General features: G+C 36.6%; 2 protein-coding genes across 2 annotated transcripts in view; one reads left to right on the top strand and one right to left on the bottom strand.

The window, feature by feature from the left end:
- Nucleotides 1-6,074, bottom strand: part of LOC107731734 (FTS and Hook-interacting protein homolog) — an 18,072-nt gene extending 11,998 nt beyond the window's left edge. Inside the window, exon 1 of the mRNA XM_016542895.1 lies at nucleotides 5,946-6,074. The gene's annotated coding sequence lies outside the window, so the exon portion shown is untranslated. The remainder of the gene's footprint in view (nucleotides 1-5,945) is intronic.
- A 763-nt stretch (nucleotides 6,075-6,837) lies between these two features.
- Nucleotides 6,838-14,344, top strand: cnga4 (cyclic nucleotide gated channel subunit alpha 4). Its single transcript, XM_016542894.1, has 7 exons — nucleotides 6,838-6,959; nucleotides 7,160-7,261; nucleotides 7,547-7,653; nucleotides 7,870-8,539; nucleotides 12,109-12,268; nucleotides 12,449-12,614; nucleotides 13,701-14,344. Exons 1-7 carry the CDS (start codon nucleotides 6,838-6,840, stop codon nucleotides 14,342-14,344), a joined length of 1,971 nt encoding a protein of 656 aa, XP_016398380.1.
- The last annotated feature ends 8,215 nt before the right edge of the window (nucleotides 14,345-22,559 follow it).

Below are 22,559 nucleotides of genomic sequence, written 5' to 3'. Positions count from 1 at the left end.
TAACAGGCTGCTACTACTACTACTAAAATTATTAAAACCTTATTTTTAAGGAATAAGCATACAATATTTTTTCAATGTTTTAATTGTAATATTAAATGACCTTTACTTTCCAAAAAAATAACATTTGTTTAATTTTCATTACTTAAAAGATAATTAAATGAATTTTTTATGCCTTAAAACAAAATGTAAATACACAACAAAGAATTTCTGAGCAAAAAATCATAAGGCTATTGTAAGAATAAATGAAACTTGTTTTATGTTTTCAAATAATTAGACATGCTAAAACAGATTTTGGTTACAATAAAACATAAGGTTGGAAAAATAAAACATTTCATAGGGCCCTAAACATGTAACATGTAATTCTTTAATCATGATACATTTACTTAAGTAAAATAACATAAAATAATAAGTCTTGTTTTATAAGAAATTGATCAAAATTAAATGAATTTGATTAAAACAAGAACACATTTCTGCCAGTGAACTCAGAAAAATATTTCATACTCTCTTAACAGATGTTTGTAGGGCTGTGACAGTCGCTGTGACAACCGCGTCACCGCGTGTCTACTGCCACCGGCGGTAGTGCACGTGACGTCACGCACTCTATAACAAGCATAATACGAAGTTTTGTATACAAGTGTAATAACAGTAGCGGAACAGTGAACCGTGTCTACACTGGACGCGTCGCACAGCCTCGTCGCAACAGGTTGAGTCTGTCTAGTGTTTACACAGGACATTTGAACTCTGTGTCAGTACCTCATAAATAGAACGAGGCAGTTTACTGTCGGGGATTTGTCATGTCGTGTCGTGCAGCATCCAATGTAGCATCAAGCTGCGTATTCACTGACTGAAGTGCTAAAATAAACACGAGCTGACGAGTTAAATCGGGTGTGTTAGATGAGTGAGACAGTGCTGGGCTGCTCCAGGACAGTTTTGAAAACCATTTCAGAGACATGTTCTTAAATGTAAATATATATAATATTAGTTATATATAGGGATGTAACGAAAAGCCACGAGCCGGTTGAAAATTGATTCAAATATGTGACGATTCAAATCGGTTGAGATGCTAAACAAATCGCGATTCATTTAGGGGTAGGAGTTTATATGAATGTATGTCTGAGGGGAACTTACTGTCTTTAGAAAAGTTTAGATGGTATTTTTTTCTTTTTTTTCAAAACTGAAGTCAAATCATTCTGTTTTTGCTTCAAATTTCGAAATTATACAACCTAATTTAGATTAAAAACTGTTCATGTTTCATGTATGCAGCATTTTTGCTTGGATCATGATTAAAATGCAGTGGTTGCCTCTCATTTTAAATGGAAAGAGCACAGATAAAGCCTTATTTTGTTTGTATGAAGATATTTTTTTTATTTGTGTTACTTATTTGATTTGGGGCTTGTTTTAAATTTTCAATTTAGTTTTGCTATACAATCGTGAATCGAATCGTGAGTTGAGTGAATCATTACATCCCTAGTTATATATATATATAACGGTAGTTGGTCCATTACCACCGCGGTGGTAAAAATATGCCACCGTCACAGCCCTAGATGTTTGTTCTTGTTTTAAGCATAAACTCACTTACATTTTGGTCAATTTCTTTATATGTTCCATTTTCATCTCAAGTAAATATGTCTCGATTAAAAGAGGTTTAGATATTTGTACTGGAAAACAAAACAAAAAAATACTGAGGAAGATATTCATTTATTTTTGAGTTTAAGACTTTCTGCTAAGATTAAGGCATTAATTTGTAGAAGTGCGAATAAACCATGCTTACTGTCTATAAATAATATTAGCTGCCACACCAACGTAAAGAATAATTTGTGTGCTTCGTCCTGGTCTTACCTTATTGACACTGTCACTCACCTGTTTCTCAAATCCCAAGATAAATTTTTGGTAACTCACGGAGACAAAGAGTTTTTACAAACGCTTTGCTGGCTAGTGGCTACAACATTCCAGCATAACACAACTAGTGGTGCTGTAATGGGACTAAACAGCGGAGATTATCTGAGCAGTCCAGAGTCAGTCAGCTCTGCCTGCTTACTGACTGCTTAATGCCCCAGGGAGAACAGTCAGCTCCTTGTGTTTCACTGTGATTTCTTTATCGACCCTGCAACCACAAACACCACAGATGCACACTACTGGCATATCAAGATTCACATCTACAGTATATGTCTTTTAAAACATTAACAAACACAAACAGTTATGACTCACCACAGGTACATGCAAAGTGTTTCAATAATTGTAACTGAAAGTAACTGTAAGAATCAATATATCATCGGTGAGGACAATCATGCTGAACCGAAAGATCATCTCCCAGGCAGTAAGGACACATAGAGGAGACACCTGCATCATGTGCATAAACATGCACTCACAAGTCATTAATGCAAATGCATACTGCTTACTCTGACTCAAACACCAAGGTTCAACAGTAAGAAGAGTGGTTCAGGCCTTCCCTTGGTTGATCGAGTCATCAATTCATACATGTTTTTGCATTCAAAAACAGCTAGATGCACAGAACAGCATGAAATAGAATATAACATGAAGCTTGTCTGTAAAATTTCAGCATGTGATGTCAGTAAATTAAGCATTTACCAAAATTTGAGATTTGCATACTTAATTTTTGTGAAACAGTATTACACTACTAAATTTTCCGGAAAATAAGTTGCACTGGGTCAAAACTGCATTGTTGCCAGAAAAAACAAACAAACAATAAGTTGCATTGGTGTATATAAGTCACATTCAGAAATCATCTAAAATACAAGCATTTATAAACATTATAGAAACTATAAATGTATATTACTCCCCTCACTCCACAACAAATCCTTCAAATTTAATGGTATTCAGAACAGAATAGGAATAAAAAAATATAAGTATAAAACAAAAATAAATTAAAGTGGTATTCTTTATTAACTATACTAACTCATTATTAATGCCAAGCCTTAACAAATTTATTTAAAGTGAAGCTGAATCTATCGAATGTGCAAGATGTGCCATACAAATAAATTTGGGTCTGCATAACATGCAGTGCTGCATAACATGCATAATATGCAAGTGTGCTTTGTGCATGTTTTATGTGCTTAACATTAATTATATTATGAACATCATATAAGTTCCAGCATGTTGTAGATGATAAAAAATGTGACATATTCTGGAAAATACAGTATTTGTTCATATAACAAACTATATATCTAGAGATACAAATTTTGTAGTACTTTTTTTAAATATAAAACACACTGCTGCTAAATCAATTACAAAACAATTGTTATAGCAATGGCTTTGCATGTCAACCTATATTATAGTGCAAGGCTGTTTGAGAATGTGACAGAAGGGGAAAAAGGGGTGGAGAGAAAAAGAGAGAGATAGAGAAGCAAATGGAGAGGACTCTCTTTCTTATAGCCCTGAGGTCAATAAATCATTAGCCAGGTGTCTGTCTTGGCAGCTCACAGGTAAAGTCTTAATGGTAGCAGATCAGGAGCAGGTAAACATACAAGTGTAATTACTAGATTCACATCAGTGCACTCTTTAAGCTGATGAGGTGGACCTAACCTAATGGTTATGGATCTGTGCTGCTTACCACTAAGTAAAAAGAAAAGGGGTTAATAAGATAACAGTTCTGCTCTTCAATAATCACTGTACCCTCAATCAAGACATTGCACAAAACACACTACCCCTAAATATACAGTAGTCTGCTTAAACAAGGCTGTTTTCTACAAGATTCACATTACTCTGCAAATCTGAGCCAAGGTTATTTAAAAGAAAGGACATCTGAAACGTGTCTTTACCACCAAATGCTCATACTTCCTTATGACTCAAGTTTTAGGCCATGCATTTACTTCTCTTATGGCATGCTTCATATTTATGCCAATTGAGGCAAAAATGGAAAAGGTGAATCATACAAAACTATAAATGACTAAATTCACTGGAATCCAACTAGAGAGTGTCGACCACTGACAGTTGGAAATAAGGAGAACAACAGAACCGAGCGAGAGAGAGAGAAAGAACGAGCGCATTCCTTGGGTTATAATCATCAAGGGTTCAAAGTTCAGTAATTCTGACACTGAAATGAGTTTAGGACTGCTGCAGCATTTTCTGAAGGGAAATAAACCTGAACACAACGGCTCAAAATGACTCCAGCAATTGTGTGTATGTGTCTGTGCAGAGGGGGTGAAGACAGAAAGACAGACGAAGAGAGTCTGAAGTACATCTTCACTAGAGCACAAAAGCTTATATGGTTTTATGGCACAGAAATGTTGCTCTAGTAGCTGATATTATATAGACTTTATGGAGCAAAAGTATGATTGAATCAGAGTTACTGCAGACAACTAAAACAATAAAAAAATGGGACGTGAAATAAAATATTTTAAAAACTTAAACATATTATACTCAGCTAGCTGCCAAGGCAGAAATTTTCATTTAGTTTGAGATAAAAATTTATAAAAACTATATGGATATACAAAAAAAGACAAAAACACACAACAAAATTACTACATATTTAACTAAAAATTGCATGAAACAGAAAACATGAAAAAATTAAAATATTAATGAAAAACTATAATAATATCTCAATTATACTAAAATAACACTGGTCTTAATCATTATAGACATCAGCTTTTCCAAGTAAAAATGTTTGCAAAAATGGGTTTTACACAGAATTTGTAACAATAAGATGAAGGATGAGAATCATCAATACTGTTTTAGATAAAAGTAATCAATAATTAGTAGCTGAGAGGAATCCCAGCACCTACACCTGAAATAATGAAATACTAAGATAAAACCTGTTAAACATTGAATAATACACTATCAACAGAAATAAGGCTGAGAACCTACTAGACTAGAGCATCACTACTTTTCTGCAGACCCCTCAAAAACTCAATTTCCACTCATAACTCTGCCATAATATCCTATTATAAATACACCGCATATATTCAATCCAGGAACCAGGAATACTGTCAACTCTCACATTTATTGATAAATACAGTGACTTCATGTATAGTCTTCATAAAAATCTCAACAGGCTTTTATATGAATGACACATTCCAACTCAAAGGAGCAGCTTCCATTGCTGCCACCCAGTGCATAATCATAATCATATTCATGAGAGATTGTTTTCAACCACACATCACATCTGAGTGAATAAACGATCATAATCAGACTTAAGGTTTGACCCATTTAAAAAAAGTTTAGTTACAAAGGATAGACCACATGATTATATATGATTTGGACTGAAATAATGCACCATAATTCTCACCTGCCCCACAGCCAAGTGTTGAGTAACTTAACGTACTCAGGATACACAACAACATAACAGTCATTTTGAAGCCTGGGGTTCATCACTTATGACAACAAACATTTTAGAGGTTAAAACTGGAACCACCACACCATTAACCATAATCATGCAGGTCAAAAGGCACTCATAACAGCACTGTAAAAAAACACAACAAAATCGCTTTAATGGTTCATTCCAAGAAGCTGACCTACAAATACCTAAACAGCTGTCAATTACATAGTTATTCAAGTTTATGCCAATGCAGCTCTGTCTTTCTCACTTTCAGTACGAGTACGTTAGTTATGTGTCACGCTACACATTCCAACGCAGTGATGTGTCGTTTTAAACACATATCGTTAAACTAACGTACAAACCGAGCGGTTAAAAACCGTTATTCTGTGTGGTTATGTCAAGTGGATAAAACAAATCAAACCTAATTCTTGACGCTTTCAACATTAGCATGGTTCATAGAGTATAACTTACGCATATTTTCTTCCACTGCCAGTGATATTTTTCTCGTCTCATCTGTGTGGAGTTTCACCGTTAACCGCACAGTGAGCTCGCAACGGGTCAGATCAGATTTAACGCTGTCCGTTGAGCTCGCGAGCCGAGCGGGAAATTAACGGTGACGAGACCACACAGCGCGATTCGACCGTTAAAACCTGAGCAAAAAAATACTCACGCAAGCGAGTGCTGTTTTCCGCTTCGTCCTCCGCCGTAACCTGTCTATCCTCAAACAGCGAATCTCAGATTTGTCAACCTCTCCCTTCGTCCCGCAGCCATCTTTCTCCTCAGATTCCACGGACACACCCACGCGCACGGGACGCTGTGACGTCACGCCGGAGGGTGGCAACCATGCCGAGAAGTCTGTTGTTTTGCTCGGAGCGCCACCGCCGGGGAAATTGTAGAATTGATGAAGTGGCGTATGAATGTTTATTAGATTGCGATGACGTTGCGTTGGTTTGTAACCTTTAAGGGGCGACCAGACACGGTGCGTAATTAATATTCATGAGTTGGCCACATGATGGGTAAAATGCGTCCACCGCTGCACAGAACAAAAAAAAACTGTGGTTTAAATGCTGCCACCAAGTGGTAATATGATGTTTTTTCCTGCCTGATACAGTTAAAATCATAAAACAAAGATTTCATTTTCAAAATACATTGATAATAAAGTACATACTATGCTTACTATTATACTGCACATATTATAGTATTCAAACATAATAGAGCTATTTTTTGAGTTTGTAAGCCAACTGATTCAGGTTTTAGACACTTGATGGATCATTAAAACTATTTTCCATTTCAGTTACCTTTGCTCAGCTACCCCACAGAGTTTGCAGAAATCTGATTGGTTCACACAGATTGCTGAGCCAGGAGGAAACTGCTTACCTGTTCCCCTAGAGAAATGGTGTCATGGCAATAAGCATCACATAGTACCTGTGTTATATGGGTGGGGCTGCTTGTTGTTATGATGACACAGCTAAGTGGTCAAACAATGGTTGCGTTTTCTTCATCTGTCTTGTAATGTTGTTATAAACTTACTTAGCTTCGTATTTTCTTTGTAAATACTAAATATGAACACAAATCGCTGGGCAAGGCTTTTCACATGGCAACGCATGAACAAGAATGGTGAAGAGGAAGAGAATAAGGAACAAGAACCAAAAGAGAAGAAGAAAGAAGAGACTACAAAATTAAAGTGAGTTTTAGTTCAAATGTTTAGTTGTCAAATTTGTTACTGTAACATTATAATGTAAAAATTCTATGAAGTTTAAGTTTGACAACAATGCTCCAAATACACACACATACACACAAATACAGTTCTTTGCCATTTTAAGGGGTTTGGATAAAAAGGTACACTATACAAAAACACTAACACAAAATGTTGTAATCTTTCAGCTGGAAGGAATGGATAACTGATCCATCTGAAGAGTTTTATTATACATGGTTACAAATTATGATACTCCCTATCTGCTACAATTGGGTCATCATAATATTCAGGTAAAACACTGAGGTTTTACTGATTGGTGTTGAACTACATATGTAGGCCTATATGTTTTAATAAATCACTTTTATTTATTTTTTTTACAGCATTTTAGAACAATTTTGTAACTGAAATGAGAACATTAACAAAGACACTAACATTTTAGTTCTTAAAATTATATCAAATGTCCAGATATAGGCCTATTTTGGATTTCAAGTCCTAACAGTTCATTTGCTACAGTAAGTCACTACAGGTAGACCTTCACATGAGAACTTGTTCAAATATCTGTGTATTGTTCAAAGGACATGCTTCTATGCAATTGAGGAGAAGTTTGTGGCAACATGGCTCACCTTGGATTATATCTGTGATTTGTTCTATGTGCTTGACACAGTTATTGGGTTTCGCACAGGTAAGTGTGCATCTTGTTGCTTTATTTGTTTGTTTAGCCTTCCTATTAGTCTGAATGTACTTATTTAATTTTCAACTTTGCTTCAAATATAGAATGACTTCACTTTTTTTGTCACTGTACAAATGAAAAGGAACTTGAGGCACCATTTGTGATTCCTCAGTTCGCCACTGGAAAACCTCAAGACATAATTTCATAAAAGGTTTTTCTATTTTACAGGTTTTCTGGAGCAGGGTATCCTGGTGCGAGACTTGTCCCTTTTAAAAAAGCGTTACATGCGCTCCTCTCGCTTCAAGTGGGACATTGCCTCCCTGTTGCCCACTGATCTACTCTACCTGAAACTGGGGATCCACACACCTCTAGTTCGGGTCAACCGCTTCCTGCGAACGGGCCGTATGAACGAGGCCCTGGACCGTATGGAAACGCGCACATCCTATCCAAACACCTTTCGCGTCGCCAAACTCATGCTGTATATTTTCGTGCTCATCCACTGGAACGCTTGCGTCTACTTCTCTCTGTCTAATTACATAGGCTTCGGTGCGGATCCCTGGGTCTATCCCAACATCTCCGACCCGGACTTTGCTACCACGAGACGCCAGTACTTCTACTGCTTCTGGTTTTCCACTCTCATCCTCACCACAGTGGGTGACACTCCGCCGCCCGAACGCGAAGAAGAGTATCTGTTTTTGGTCGCAGACATGTTGATCGCCGTGCTGGTATTTGCTTCTGTCGTGGGGAGCATGGGGGACGTGATCTCAAGCTTGCGTGATCGTGACAACGTGTTTTTTCCCAATCACGAGCTGGTGAAGGGTTACCTGCGTAGCCGGCGCATCAGCAAAGAACTGCAGAAACGCGTCAACGACTGGTACCAGCATCTCCACATCAACAAGTGGGTCTTTCCGTTATAGTGTGTGTGTGAACGTGATTTCACCAAGTAACATGTTCCTGGAACAACATCCCAATCAACCAATCAGAATTGAGAGATAATTTACAGGAAATGTCTGTTTTAGGCTTACAACAAGGGTTAGGTGCTTCTGAACTCTTATTCAGTTATCATTTCCCTCTGATTTGTGGGATAAATTATGGGTAGGGTTAGGTTTAGATGTAGGGATATGGTTAGGTCTATGTTTTTGGACAGTAATGTTGTTCCAGGAACATGTCTGACTTGGCAAAATCACAAACGGCAGAATTTAAAGACACTTAAGCAACATCTACCGTATCTACCGTAGTGATAAATAAATATACTAAAATGTATTTGAAATACATTTATTTCATGCTAAGTATAGGCCTACTACATATACATTTACATATGTATGTGCTTAATAAAAATAGGCTACTCTGCAATTGTAGGCTACTTGTGGTAGGCCTATACTAAACTGGTATACAAGGGTGTTTTGGTCCTTTTCAGGGGTCTGAGCGCGGTTCGCGTGATTTTTGGCCCATATGTGAACACTCCAAACAATCTCAGACCCCTCTAAGCGAACCGAACCGAGACCATCTCGGGAGGTGGTCTGAGTACGGTTCGCTTTCAGCCAAAGGCTCGGTTCGCTAAAAACGTGCATTGTGAACACAAATCGGCCCGGGCTCACTTGATTTTTCCATTTGAGAATTCCAATGTAGTTTGGCCATCAGATGTTTCCGTACAAATCAGCTGTTCATAGTGGCTGCTTCTTCTGGCAGATCTCTACAAATTGTTCGCTCACAACGTACAATCGTTTATTTTAATTTCAACCGCTTCCAAACTGTGTAAGAGTGATACGGCTGTGCGCCTTGCATTTCATTACACCAAATACACCAAATAATGTTCTTTTTAGCAGCATCATATGACCCCTTTAAACTTTTTGATATAGGCCTAGGCTACGAGCGCGCACATCCCAGCAGGGGCTAAACTATAGCCTACTCTCTTTAGCGTTTATTGTTTCAACTGTCAAAAACACCCATGGTTCACATAAACACAGTTGGTTTTGTCTCAGTCGAATGTAAACATCTGGGAAAGAAATCGCATGTAACTTATCTGTGCAGTATGCTAGTACAGCAGCCTAATATGAGAATCAGTAGAATATAGCCTATTACTCATACGATTAATAGGCTAATATGCATTTAAATTTTTTTTCATCTGATTAGTAGCCTACATTTCTTACTGAAATGCTGTATTTAAGGATACCTGTACTGTACTTGAAAAATGTAAAGCAGTTTATTATATTTTATTTTATTTTATTTGTCCAATTTAATTTTTTTTCTATCTCAATGTCAGCATGCCTTTTCCGCTGGTCCTTAAAAAGTCTTAAATTTAATTGTATCAAATTTAAGGCCATAAAAAGTACAATGGGGACGGAAAGACAATTGCCATATAGCTTAATGTGATGATTAAAATGAAAAAGGCTATGATTTCATTAGATAAATATGAGCGCTGCAGTTTCAAAGTTTATCTTTATGCAGTTCTGAAAGCACCACCTGCTGGCAGAGAATGAATTTGCATTTTTTAACAGCCCTTCTGCTGGTTTAAAATAATAATTGATATTAAACCAGCCATTAAACCATTAATATAATAATTGATACATTTGATTTTTGACTCTTTTCTTAAAAATGGTTTGCATTTAAGGATACCTGTACTGTACCTGAAAAATTTAAAGCAGTTTATTATATTTTATTTTATTTTATTTGTCCAATTTAATTTTTTTTCTATCTCAATGTCAGCATGCCTTTTCCGCTGGTCCTTAAAAAGTCTTAAATTTAATTGTATCAAATTTAAGGCCATAAAAAGTACAAGGGGGACGGAAAGACAATTGTCATATAGCTTAATGCAATGATTTAAATTAAAAAGGCATGATTTCATTGGATAAATATGAGCGCTGCACCTTTCAAAGTATATCTTTATGCAGTTCTGAAAGCGCCACATGCTGGCAGAGAATGAATTTGCATTTTTTTAACAGCCCTTCTGCTGGTTTAAAATAATTGATATTAAACCAGCCATTAAACCATTAATATAATAATTGATACATTTGATTTTTGACTCTTTTCTTAAAAATGGTTTGAAATTTGAAAGGCTGAAATTTGAATTTTTTAAAATATTTTTTGTGAAAACCTGTATCTGAACTGTAAATCATGCTTTTTACAGTCATTTTAAAACATTGCCCCACCCCACTCATATGGCATAAATTTTATCTGTGCAGTGCAGGTCTTAAAAAATCTTAAATTTGAGCTTAAAAAGCTATAAACTAAACATGATTACATAGACAAGGAAAACTATTCAAAATAAATATTACAAAGGTGTACGAAACTTATATTTTTGTGCAAAAGATAAAAAATATTCCAGTTTCGGAGGCCATAATGTCAGCCATCAAACACTTAACTGGACTAGATCCAAAAAGCAACAGTCTGAACACAAAGAGGTCTGAGACACCATAACTGCTTAAGTGGACCAAAAAGGATCTGAGTCCTCTTTCAGGAACTGTGATAGTGTGAACACAAAGAAAACTGGGTCCTTTTTCACTTGGTCCACCTCTTGGTCCACTTAAAGGGGTCTGGGTTCGGTTCTTTTAAAGAGGACTCAAGTGTGAAAACACCGTCTGCTAAATTGGAACAACTAATTTTGTACTTAATGCACTTTATTTGTGCAGAAGTAGTGCTGAAGTTCAACTAAAGTTATACTGAAGTATATTTGATTTTGCTAAAGTGGAACTATTCCAAGTATAGTACACTTTAAATATCTTGCATTTAAAGACTGATATATTATTCAAAGATCATACAGTCCTCATCAATGGTCACATAAAACACATTTTAGGCGTAATATTAAGAAATGTGCATTGTACACAAATAGTACTCCAAATAAAGATTAATTATAATTTTTATATCAGTAAGCCTCAAGCGATGCCAGTAAATATGTTAATAGATTTGAACTATTCCTAGTACGAAATAAATGTATTTTAAATATATTACTTTTTTTAGGTTACACTACCTTTCAAAAATTTTGTGTCGGTAAGATGTTTTTAAGAAATTAATACTTTTATTCAGCAAGATGCATTAAATTGACCAAAAGTCACAGTAAATACTATTGTTACAAAAATTCAAATAAATGCTCTTTAAAAATTAAATTATGAAAGAGACTTCAATTCAAAATATTATTTTAAATAATAATAATTCACAATGTTAACTTTTTACTGTATTTTTGATCAAATAAATGCAATTGGTGAGACTTCTTCCAAAAACATTACAAGTCTTATCAACCCAAAACTTTTGAAAAGCAGTGTAAATGTAAAAGATTGCTAAACTGCAAAAGAAAACAAAATATTACATCAAATGGCAACTGAAAAAAAAAAAACAATGCTAGCTTTTCTATGAACTAGTTTTAGCCATTTTCTTTTGTAATATGAGATTAAATCCATTAAAGCTGTTCCTCTCTCATTAATATCATCTAAATGTTTGTTCCATCCAAATCTTCTCATGTGTCTGGAACAGAAAGATCACACGGGAGAATGAGATTCTTCAGCATCTTCCAATCACACTTCAGACAGCAATTGCCGTGAGTGTGCATCTGCCCACTCTGTCCAAAGTCACCATCTTTCAGAACTGTGAGAACAGTCTGTTGGAGCAGCTGGTACTTAAACTCACCCCACAGGTTAGAAAACAGGTGGCACACCTGGACAGGATTAAGTCTAACACTAGAGCCAGTTGAACTGAGACTTGCATATACTTTACCTCAGCAATGTTATGTTTATACTGTTGTCATTATTGGACGGTATCATTTGTTAGTAAATCTTCCAAAACATGCACTAATCATCATTGCTATCCTCTTTAGGTGTATAGCCCAGGAGAGTATGTATGCAAGAAGGGAGATGTAGGTCATGAGATGTACATCATTAAAGAGGGGAAGCTGGCAGTGGTTGCAGATGATGGAGTCACTCAGTTTGCTGTTCTGGGGGAAGGAAACTTCTTTGGAGAAATCAGTATCTTGAATATCAAAGGTAGGAAATGATAAAGATGAGTAAAGTATTCAATACGTAAGGGATAATGTACATCCAGCCGGTTGTTATCTCAGAATAACCCCCGACACGAAGCAGAGGGGTCTTGTATCAGCCTGAAGGGGTTTATTCTGAGATAACAATCGGCTGGATGTACATGATCCCGCTTATTACACGGCTAAAAAGATTTGTTTTCACCATATATGTTGAAATTAATGCTGAAGTCTTCCATTGTAACACGCGGTGGTTAAGTGTTTTCAGTCACAAGACGGCGCCAGACAGTCAACGATAGCGGAGTGACTCGTTAAGCATATAAGTAGTACCGGTCAAGATAACTCGTAGTACCCGGATGAGCGGTGTGTTATTCAATTTGACTGTTGTTATCTGGGAATAACATGCCGCTGGATGGCGCGATTGACCAATCAGAATCAAGTATTCCACAGAGCTGTGTAATAAATTTAGTAATCACATTCCTTATATTCGATAACAACATATAGTATATCCATCATCATGGTGATGGCTAAAGTTTTTATAATTTCCTTCCACAACAACAACTAAAATGATTTTTATTATTTTGTAAATATGAAAATTGTTCTCAAGAGTTTCCTTTAAGGGCTTAGAAATAATAAATTCCCTTCTTCCCTTCCCTTCATCCCTTCTTCTCTATGCATGCGAAGAGATTACAGTTTCTCTACAATGTTTAAATAAAATAAATACCTTTTTTATAATGTTTTTTTTAATAATTAATTTTTTTTGCAGTTGCAACCTTATTGTTTTCTTTCTTCCATGAAAATGTCATGGAAAGAATGTGGACAGTAATTTATACAGAAAAAAATAATCCATACTATAAAACTACTATTTGTTTTTCACTAAAAATCTTCCATCATTTGTGGTCGTGTTATGCAATATCATTTTGCTACAGAGAACTTTGCGTGGATGGACTACATTAATGGCATTTTTTTTTGGAGTTCAGCAATAAAAACACCATCTGCTTTTGTTGTATAAAAACATATTTAGCTGTATTTAGCTGTAAACATAATGAATCACCATATATAACACAAATTCATCACAATTCTCATTAATGCACAGGTAACAAATCTGGAAATAGACGAACAGCCAACATTCGCAGCATTGGTTACTCAGATCTCTTCAGCCTATCGAAAGAGGACCTGACTGAAACACTTCTTGAGTACCCTGCAGCCAAACGCCTGTTGGAGGAGAAGGGTCGTCAGATCCTGACAAAAATGGGGATGCTGGAAGAGACAGACGAAGGGGAGGGAGAAGTGGAGAAAACGGAGGACAAGGTGAAGCGCTTAGAGGCCAGCCTAGAGGCCCTGCAGACCAAACTGGCTCGGCTGATAGCTGAACTGGAGTCTAGTGCCCGAAAAATGATGCAAAGAGTGGAACAACTGGAACTGCAGACCGAAGGATGGGAGGGCATTGTGGCCGAGGGTGCACAGGGAGAAATAGAAGAGCGGGAAAAAGTAAAAGAGAGGGAGATTGGGGATGGGGAAGGGGAAGGGAAAGGGGAAGGGAAAGGGGAAGGGGAGAAGGAAGATGAAGAGGAGCCAGTAGTGGAAGGAGAGAGAGGAGAGGGTGATGGAGGAGAGGAAAGCCTGGGAGAAAAGGAGAAGAATGTAGGAGGGAATGAGAAAAGTAAAAAGGAGAAAGAAGAGACAGAGGAAGAGCAAACAAAGACAGAAACACAGGATCAGAAAAGAGATGAAATGTAAGTAGAGAATATTTGAAAAATATTCAAATATATGTAAAATATACCGTTTAAATGTTTGGGGTATATTTATAAATCATGGACGCATTAAAATTATCAAAAGTGCCAGTAAAGCCATTTAGAATGTTACAAAAGATTTCTATTTCGAATAAATAATTCTGCTAAAAAAATCCACTTTGCCATCACAGGAATAAATTAGCCTACATTTGAAAATATATTACAACAGTTATTTTGAACTGTAATAATATTGCACAATATTACTTTATATTTGATCAAATAAATGCAGCCTTGATGAGCAGAAGAGACTTCTTTCAAAAATATTTAAAAACACGTTTGAACAGTATAGTGTATATCAGTGTACCATACTATGAATATAATAAAATTGTGTCATATAGATACAAAAGACAATCTGTACTGTTATGGATGCAGTTTTATGAGATACATTAAAGGAAAGTCAATTACACTTTGAGAGCATTGTTTTTTATTTAACAAAAAGAAAATATTAATAGTTTTATATATTGAAATGTAATGTAATCACATTAAACCACTGTTAGCGTTGCTTAGTTGCTGATGTGAAACTCTATCGAGACGCTAGGTGGCAGCACATACTCCACTTTCACAGTGAAGTGAAGTGAAGTGAAGTGACATGTGGCCAAGTATGGTGACCCATACTCGGAATTAGTGCTCTGCATTTATCCCTGCATTTATTTATAAAGTGCACACACACACCGTGAACACACACCCGGAGCAGTGGGCAGCCATTTTTTGCTGCGGCAGCAAAAAATAGTTAGAATGGTTAAAATGGTTTAAAAAAATGGTTAAAATTGTTTAAAAATTTGGATAGATTGGGGAGCAGTTGGGGGTTCGGTGCCTTGCTCAAGGGCACCTCAGTCGTGGTATTGAAGGTGGGAGAGAAGAGAGCGCTGTACATTCACTCCCCCCACCTACAATACGAGACTCAAACCCGTTGCGAGTCCGACTCTCTAACCATTAGGCCACGACTTCCCTTAAACACGTTAAACAGTTACCAGAGGACGTCAGTTTGGAGGTAAATGTGTAATACAGCTGTGCTATTAAGATTTATTATAGGTTGTTTTTCTTCATTAAAACACAACTCCACAGAGGAACAAAAGAGAGAACTTCAACAACTGTATAGACCAATTATCGGTTTGTAAACATTCAGGATGCGCGCGCATCATGGTTGCAGAAAACCCAGGAGAGATAGCCTTTACGGCTAGAGAATTTCACGGATACGGTACAAAATAGTTAGGTTTAAAAAGATTATAAATTATATTGATTCGATGTCATTTTCAAAATGTTCTACGCATATTACAAGAGCTTGTCACCCAGCGATAAGCACTGTTATTCAACGAAATTGACGTTAGAGTGTGCGATAGTCTTACAGATCCGAAACAGGGGAGTAGAGTAATCATAGCAGTTTTCATCCATAGTATGTCCATTTAAACGTCTGCGTTTAGCTTCAAATGACGACAGTATTCTATAAAAATTATTTGCATTCCGATCTTGACATCAAAAGGCACAAAAATATTTTTTTCTTTTATTCCATGGATTTTACCCATTTACCTCCACTTGTTCCCAGTGTTTTTCTGCAACCACTATGCGCGCGCAGCTGCAAGTGACGTAACTGTGACGTCTACTCTAAATTGGTCTATAGTCCACCCAAAGAGTCCTGTGGCCCAACTTAATGTTAGAGCTGTTGCCAGGCTTGGTTTTCATGGTGTGAAATTTCCTACCATGCAGAGTTCATTATTTGTTAGTCTCCTTACCACATTCTTGTGTTTTGGTAAAGAAAATTACAAGAATGTAGGAAGTCTGGATTCTGTGGATTCAGTGCTGTTTATCTTTGCTCAGTGTGCTTCTGCGACTGCAAACTCCATTGGAACAGGAAAGCTGCTGTCAGCAATTAATATACTGCAGTGCAGTTTATAATCATCTCGCCGTTCTTAATTGAGTAAGTCTGGTAATGTTCTTCTTCAATTAAGCAACAAATCAAGAATACTAATTCACAGTGGCTCAACCAAATTATTATGCATGCCTAAATATATTATCCTTTTAAATTGTTAGTATTGACATGACTTTGAACTTGGTTCATTGGTGCCGTGAATTGCCGAAGCGAAAGCCCACTCTCCCACTCCTGCTTTGGAGTCTGACACTCTGATGAAATCCTCAGAGAGTAAGTGTGTTTGTTTTGAACACATCTCAGAGCATGTGCATGTCTTATCTTGCTTAATAACAATTCAAGTGATATCAAACACAGAAACAGCGTCTTCTTCTCTCTGTTTGTCTCTCTGTGTGGTGGTGGTGTATCAGGGCCTGTCTCAACACTCCTGCACTGGGTCCTGCTGTGGTAGCAAATTACTGAGCCTACCACTGGGTGTATAGTGTTACCCACTAGTGGGGATCGCCGTTGTCCTCAGGTTTGTCTCGAATGCAAAAAAGCAAAATAAGAGGCTTTATTTCTCATGTAACTGAAAAACAGCTAAATAAATAATTGAAATAAAGTGATTAACAGAAAACGTATAATAACTATCTGCTTTATGTTTAACGTAAGAAGGGACGCAACCATTCGTAACTTGAATGTGAAAGGCTTCCGGTTTCATTTGCTTCCAGTTATTTTACCTGTTAAGATTCTTTGTATTGCAAACTGATATGTTATCATGTGAATTTTATTCATCACAACCATAAACACACTGGTTTTCAAATAGCTTTACAGTTTACTGCACTAATTCTTCTAGTTCGGCCTATAGTGGCTAATAAATCAGAAGTTTTGCACATTCAAAAAAATAAAAATAAAAAGCTTAGGCCTACTTCCACATTCCAAAATAAGGTGGAATATGTTAGAATGCATTCTTACTATTCCTTATATAATGAATGACTTTTGAACAACAACAACATTTATAATATAACACAAAAAATCGATTTGTACTTCTTCCCGCACCAAAGAGAAAAAAATTACATATTCAAATGAGATAAATTCAATATATTCATACATCTCAGTGAGATTTCGCAGGTGTTTGAGATACTAGCGTAAATGTTGCCGTTATTGCAGTAGATGCCCAGATGTTCACTGCCAAAGGAGGCTTGATATCCAATAAAACTACAATTACAACAGGAGACGCAAAACCATGGAAAAGAATGTCAAGCAAGAAAAATTTCCCAACCTGTCCATAGAATAGAAATAATAGATAGCGTCATATCATGTTGTGTCTTTAGTTTTGGCTGATGGTATGCACTCCAGGTGTTCGTTTTACTCTCTGAAAGCGACTGACCACTCGCTTTAGCCATATGATTCATTTTGCGGCCGTCAATCACAATCTGTCATGGATTATGTCAATTTAAAGCGCGTAATTCTACATCAACAACCCGAAAAACAAAGCGGCCCTGCGCAACACAGACTAGAGCAGATGGCGCGTAATTGCCTTGAGGTGGAAACTGGGCGTCCATTTTACAGGTCTCGTGGGACTCGGTCGCAGTTCTCCTGTGAAAATACAGGTGCGTTTGTTTTTGTTTATATTTCTCTCTAACCAAAGTATTGCCATAATCATTGGAGAACTGTCAGTTTAGAGTGTCCTAATTCACAGCGAGGGACATCAATTCAAGTGCCACTTATACCTGGGACGGTTAACACCTCTTCATAAACACCTCTCTGTGATAGATGCATCATTTGCTCCTCAGATTGGAGCAGGAGATCTCTATAAATAGCCAATTGCAAGTTGTGATCATAACAGCAGCCAGAGCCACAATGGAGCAGGTGTGCAAATTCTTCAAAATGAATTTTACGCAGCATACACACAGCTTTGGAGGTGTAATATGTTCTATAATTTCATTTATATATGTGCAGTTCTGAACTGATTGGCAAGTTTGCGGATGTGCATCTGCTGCTAAGACAGATAGGAAGAAATAACTTTTCTGGACTTAGTCTCACTAAAGTACAGTTTTACCATATGATGGTGCACGAAGGTTCTCATATCAGATGTTTGTCTGCTTGTTTACCCTTTTGTGGTGGATTGTGCATTTTGTTATGTATAACCGGTTCCACGGCATTTCCCAGTAATTAATTATCTAAGCAGGGACACGCAACTGACACTCAGGGGAGGATGACAGAAGCTTTTAAACAAATCCCTGCGCTTCTCTACTTGGCTGTCTGTCACCTTCAACACTCACGGACTGCATCTGTGCACCTTCCCAAATGCCAGAGTATGTGTCTTTCTGGCATTTCACAACCATACTGCTTCCAGATCCCTGGCACTCTTTCAAGGAGCATCCACACACACAGCCATTTGCAGTGACCAAACGGCCGGAAGTCATTCATTTTCAATGAAAGTTGGTGATTTATGGTGACATGATTGACAGCGACTGTTGGTGATATAATTTGAATTCTATTAAGGCAAGTCAGTCCACTCGGCAGTCATTTTGGCAACACACTCTGGCAGTTTTTTTCTTTCTGGGCAAGTGCAGCTCCTCTCTATGGAAGCATATTTCTAGCACATACGAAAACAAAATATGCGTTGGTAAATCACAATTATAACAGAAAGTTATAATTATGACATACTAAGTAAATCAAAAGATTAAAAGTAATAATTATGACATAAAAAGTCAATTATGACATCATAAGACATAAGTTGAAATACTGAGATAAAAAGTCATAATTATGACAAAATTAAGGTAAAAAAATACATAGTGTGACATAAAAGTCATAATTAAGACAAAGACAAGCTGAAACAGATAAAAAGCTATAATTATGACAAAATTCAGATAAAAATGAATCAGTGAAAATTGTGTGATTCAAAAGTGAATTATCTAAAAAAAAGTCATAACTAAAACAATTAAGTTGAAATTGAGATATCTATCACATAAGTAAAAACTGAGATGAAGTCAAATACTGTGTCAAAATGATGAGATAAAAAGTAATAAATATGACCTAAAAAGTCACAATTATGACATAAAAGTCAGTTATGACAAAGTTGAAATTATGTGATTAAAAAGCTAATTATTCTATAAAAAGACATACCGGTAATTACATAACATTCATAATCATGACAAAGTCATAGTTATGGCATAAATAATTTTTGCTTTTTTATGTCATAATTTCAACCTTTTAGGCCATAATCATGATTTACCAAAGCATGATTTTTTCTTCTTCTTCTTATTATTATTCTTTATTTTTATTGTATTGTATTTTATTTTATTTATTTATTGATTGTGTCAGAAATGGGCTTCAGTGTCGATCGCAGACATAATATAATTGATTAAATAAATAAAAAAATTGCTTCTAAAATCCCTTTAAAAATCCTAATTCCATTAAGCTACAGCACATGTTGAATCTACAGGGCTGGCTGTCCAAGCCTAGTGTGCTTTCCTCCCACTGAATATGCAGAAACCTGGCTCAGGTGGTCAATTTAAAGATGAATGGCTCAGAGATGCCGCAAGGAATGCACCGGAAATGGGATAGGGCATGAATTCCAAACAAGCTCTGTGGAGATTGGCGGTGCTGTATAATACCTTTCTCTTTTTTATCAAACTAATAAATTACAGCACATCTCTCTGATAACTAGGAAGAGAATGTGCTCGATTTAGACCCCAGATGTGACCCAGGGTTACCTGGCAACTGGACAAACTCAGGAAGAGGAAGAGGAAGAAGAAAAAAAATAAGACATTGAGATATCATTGGCTGGTTAAAGAAAAAAAGAAACAGAGTGGGTGAGAGAAAAGTAAGTACACAGAAATGACCTTTCCCTTTCACAACAACCTTCTCTTGCTGACATTTCTGTCCATAAAATGAGACAGATTTAAATATGTGTGTTGTTACATGTGCCGTTTTTACATAACAATATGGTTGTTGTGTTGTCTAACACTTTATTTCCAATGTCCACTGCAAATCATCCTATTCCTATCCTATTTTATTTCAATCATATCAGTACTTTAACATGTGCAAGTAAAAAGTTGTAATTTTTATATTCCTTTCCTCTTCCCCTGTTTCTCCCCTCTCAAAAATACATTACATTATTTAGTGCTGTTCATATCCACTGGTGCATGTTTTTATATATATGCACATGTTGTGGTACAACAAAGGAATAATAAAGAAAAAAATAAACTGACATATTAAATTATAAAATTGCATCTAATTGAATGGAATTGGCTAATTTATTTGATATCTGTCCAGTCATTTTTTTTAATGTATTTAATTGTTTATTTTAATTTTTAGCATTTATAAATATAGTTAACAATTGGGTTTTTTTTCTGAGGGAAAAAATAGGTATAAATGCAAGTGAGGGTGTTTTTCCAATTAACCAGCACTCATAATCTCAAGAGAGAGCCAATTAAGATTATGGACTTTGAGCAGTCATGTCCAGACATGCTGTATAGTCTGACTGTATCATAGGCACACATACACACTCACACAAAAAACACAGGCCCTGTTTTTTCTTTCATCTGGGAAATTCAGCATCTTAGACCCTGAGCGCCTGCAGGACATGACCCCTCTCTTTTTTCACTTTGTCTGTCTCTCTTACTCAGACTCCCATGGTACACTGCAGATTTCACTTTACATTCGGTGATGATCACCCAATTTACATCTTACCCCTGTCCCTTAGGCATCATTACCACGGCAACCTGTCCCCTCAGAAATAAAAAGAAAACAAGACTCATATATTTCCATCATAAATATATCAGTACTTTAACATGTGCAAGTAAAAAGTTGTAATTTTTATATTCCTTTCCTCTTCCCCTGTTTCTCCCCTCTCAAAAATACATTACATTATTTAGTGCTGTTCATATCCACTGGTGCATGTTTAGTTATGCCAGAAATTGCAGCTTCTTTGTTAGGTACACATGTTGCCTGCAGCCTCCGAGAATAGAAAAGCTCCCCAAACATGCAAGCTGAAGTCCACTGCTATTTTTTTTATATGATTATTTAATAATTTAATATTATTTAATACTATACAACTATTATTTATAAAAATACACACAACACACACTCACACAGTGTTTCAGTTATGGCACATCCCTTGAGGGTGTCTAAACTACAGGGAAATAGCCATGTAAAAGTAGAAAAGATACTCCAGGCCAGTGCAAAAACCAATCACGTGACAGCTGATCCATATTATATCGCAAAATAGGAGCAGCAGCACCCAATCAAAACACCCAGTCACCTGTATAAAAAAAGTGGACAGACAGTAAAATTGGGGTTGGGGGAGAGAAAGAGGAGAGAAAGGGGGGGAAGGGCCTTCATCATAGGGATTGCCACTCTTCATTAGAGGGATGATTATGGTCGTAGAGGAAAGGCCCAAGGGAAATAGTGTGATTTTTTTTTTAGGTGAAAGAGGCAAATGAACTGAATGAGAAAGAGAAAGAAAGAAAGAAAGATCGATAGGAGATAGATAGATAGATAGATAGATAGATAGTCACACTGGCAGCTGCTATTACAGCTCTCCTCAGGCAAGGCACCAGTTCCTCATATCCATGTGTCCACTCCACTCCCATCATCCACAAACACACACGGCCGCACAGACATGACAGAGACGAGACATGATGTGAATGCAGAGAGAAAACGAACAGAGTCTCATGGACAAAGAAGATGAGGTCGAGTCCACATCAAACACTCAACAATAACACAGGAATTGAGGCACAGACACATCAGTACAAGTTTATGTATGTGCCTGTAAGAATCTGTCACTTTGCTTTGAAATAACACCGATCTGTCCTTGCATCGCCTTTCACTCTGTCTGCTAGTTTCTCACGACCACTGCAGTTGTTTTTCCTTCAGTTCACTTTTTGCAAGCCTGTATTCTCTCTCTTTTAGTCTAGTCACCGTGACACCACATCCGATCGAGAGGATGCAGTCATATTTCAAACTCAGGGAAGAATATTACAGTCGATGGTGACCAGAGTTTGTGCATTTCTGTAGATTGTTTATGAATATATCATGCAATCAGTAAGTAGATAATGTACAAATATGTACATTACTGGTCAAACGTTTGGTGGTCTGTAAGATTTTTTGTAATATAGTAGGTGGAATGAGAGAGTTCTCCTATTGGTGGTAGGTGGAGTGTTGAGCTTTCAATGAAGAGATCAATCTTGATCGTAGAGCAACAACTAAGACAAAACACTGCCTTTATGTAGGGGTGAAAAAGTGACCCGCAGTAATTCATCTCGTAGATTAGGTCCTGATGGAACATTAAAATATCCCCTCCAGAACT

Source organism: Sinocyclocheilus rhinocerous, unplaced genomic scaffold (assembly GCF_001515625.1).
Source record: "Sinocyclocheilus rhinocerous isolate Xijiao unplaced genomic scaffold, SAMN03320098_v1.1 scaffold2083, whole genome shotgun sequence".
NCBI classification, from domain to species: Eukaryota; Metazoa; Chordata; class Actinopteri; order Cypriniformes; family Cyprinidae; genus Sinocyclocheilus; species Sinocyclocheilus rhinocerous.
Note: the sequence above shows the minus strand (reverse complement) of the source record. Positions and strands in the feature narration are given on the sequence as shown.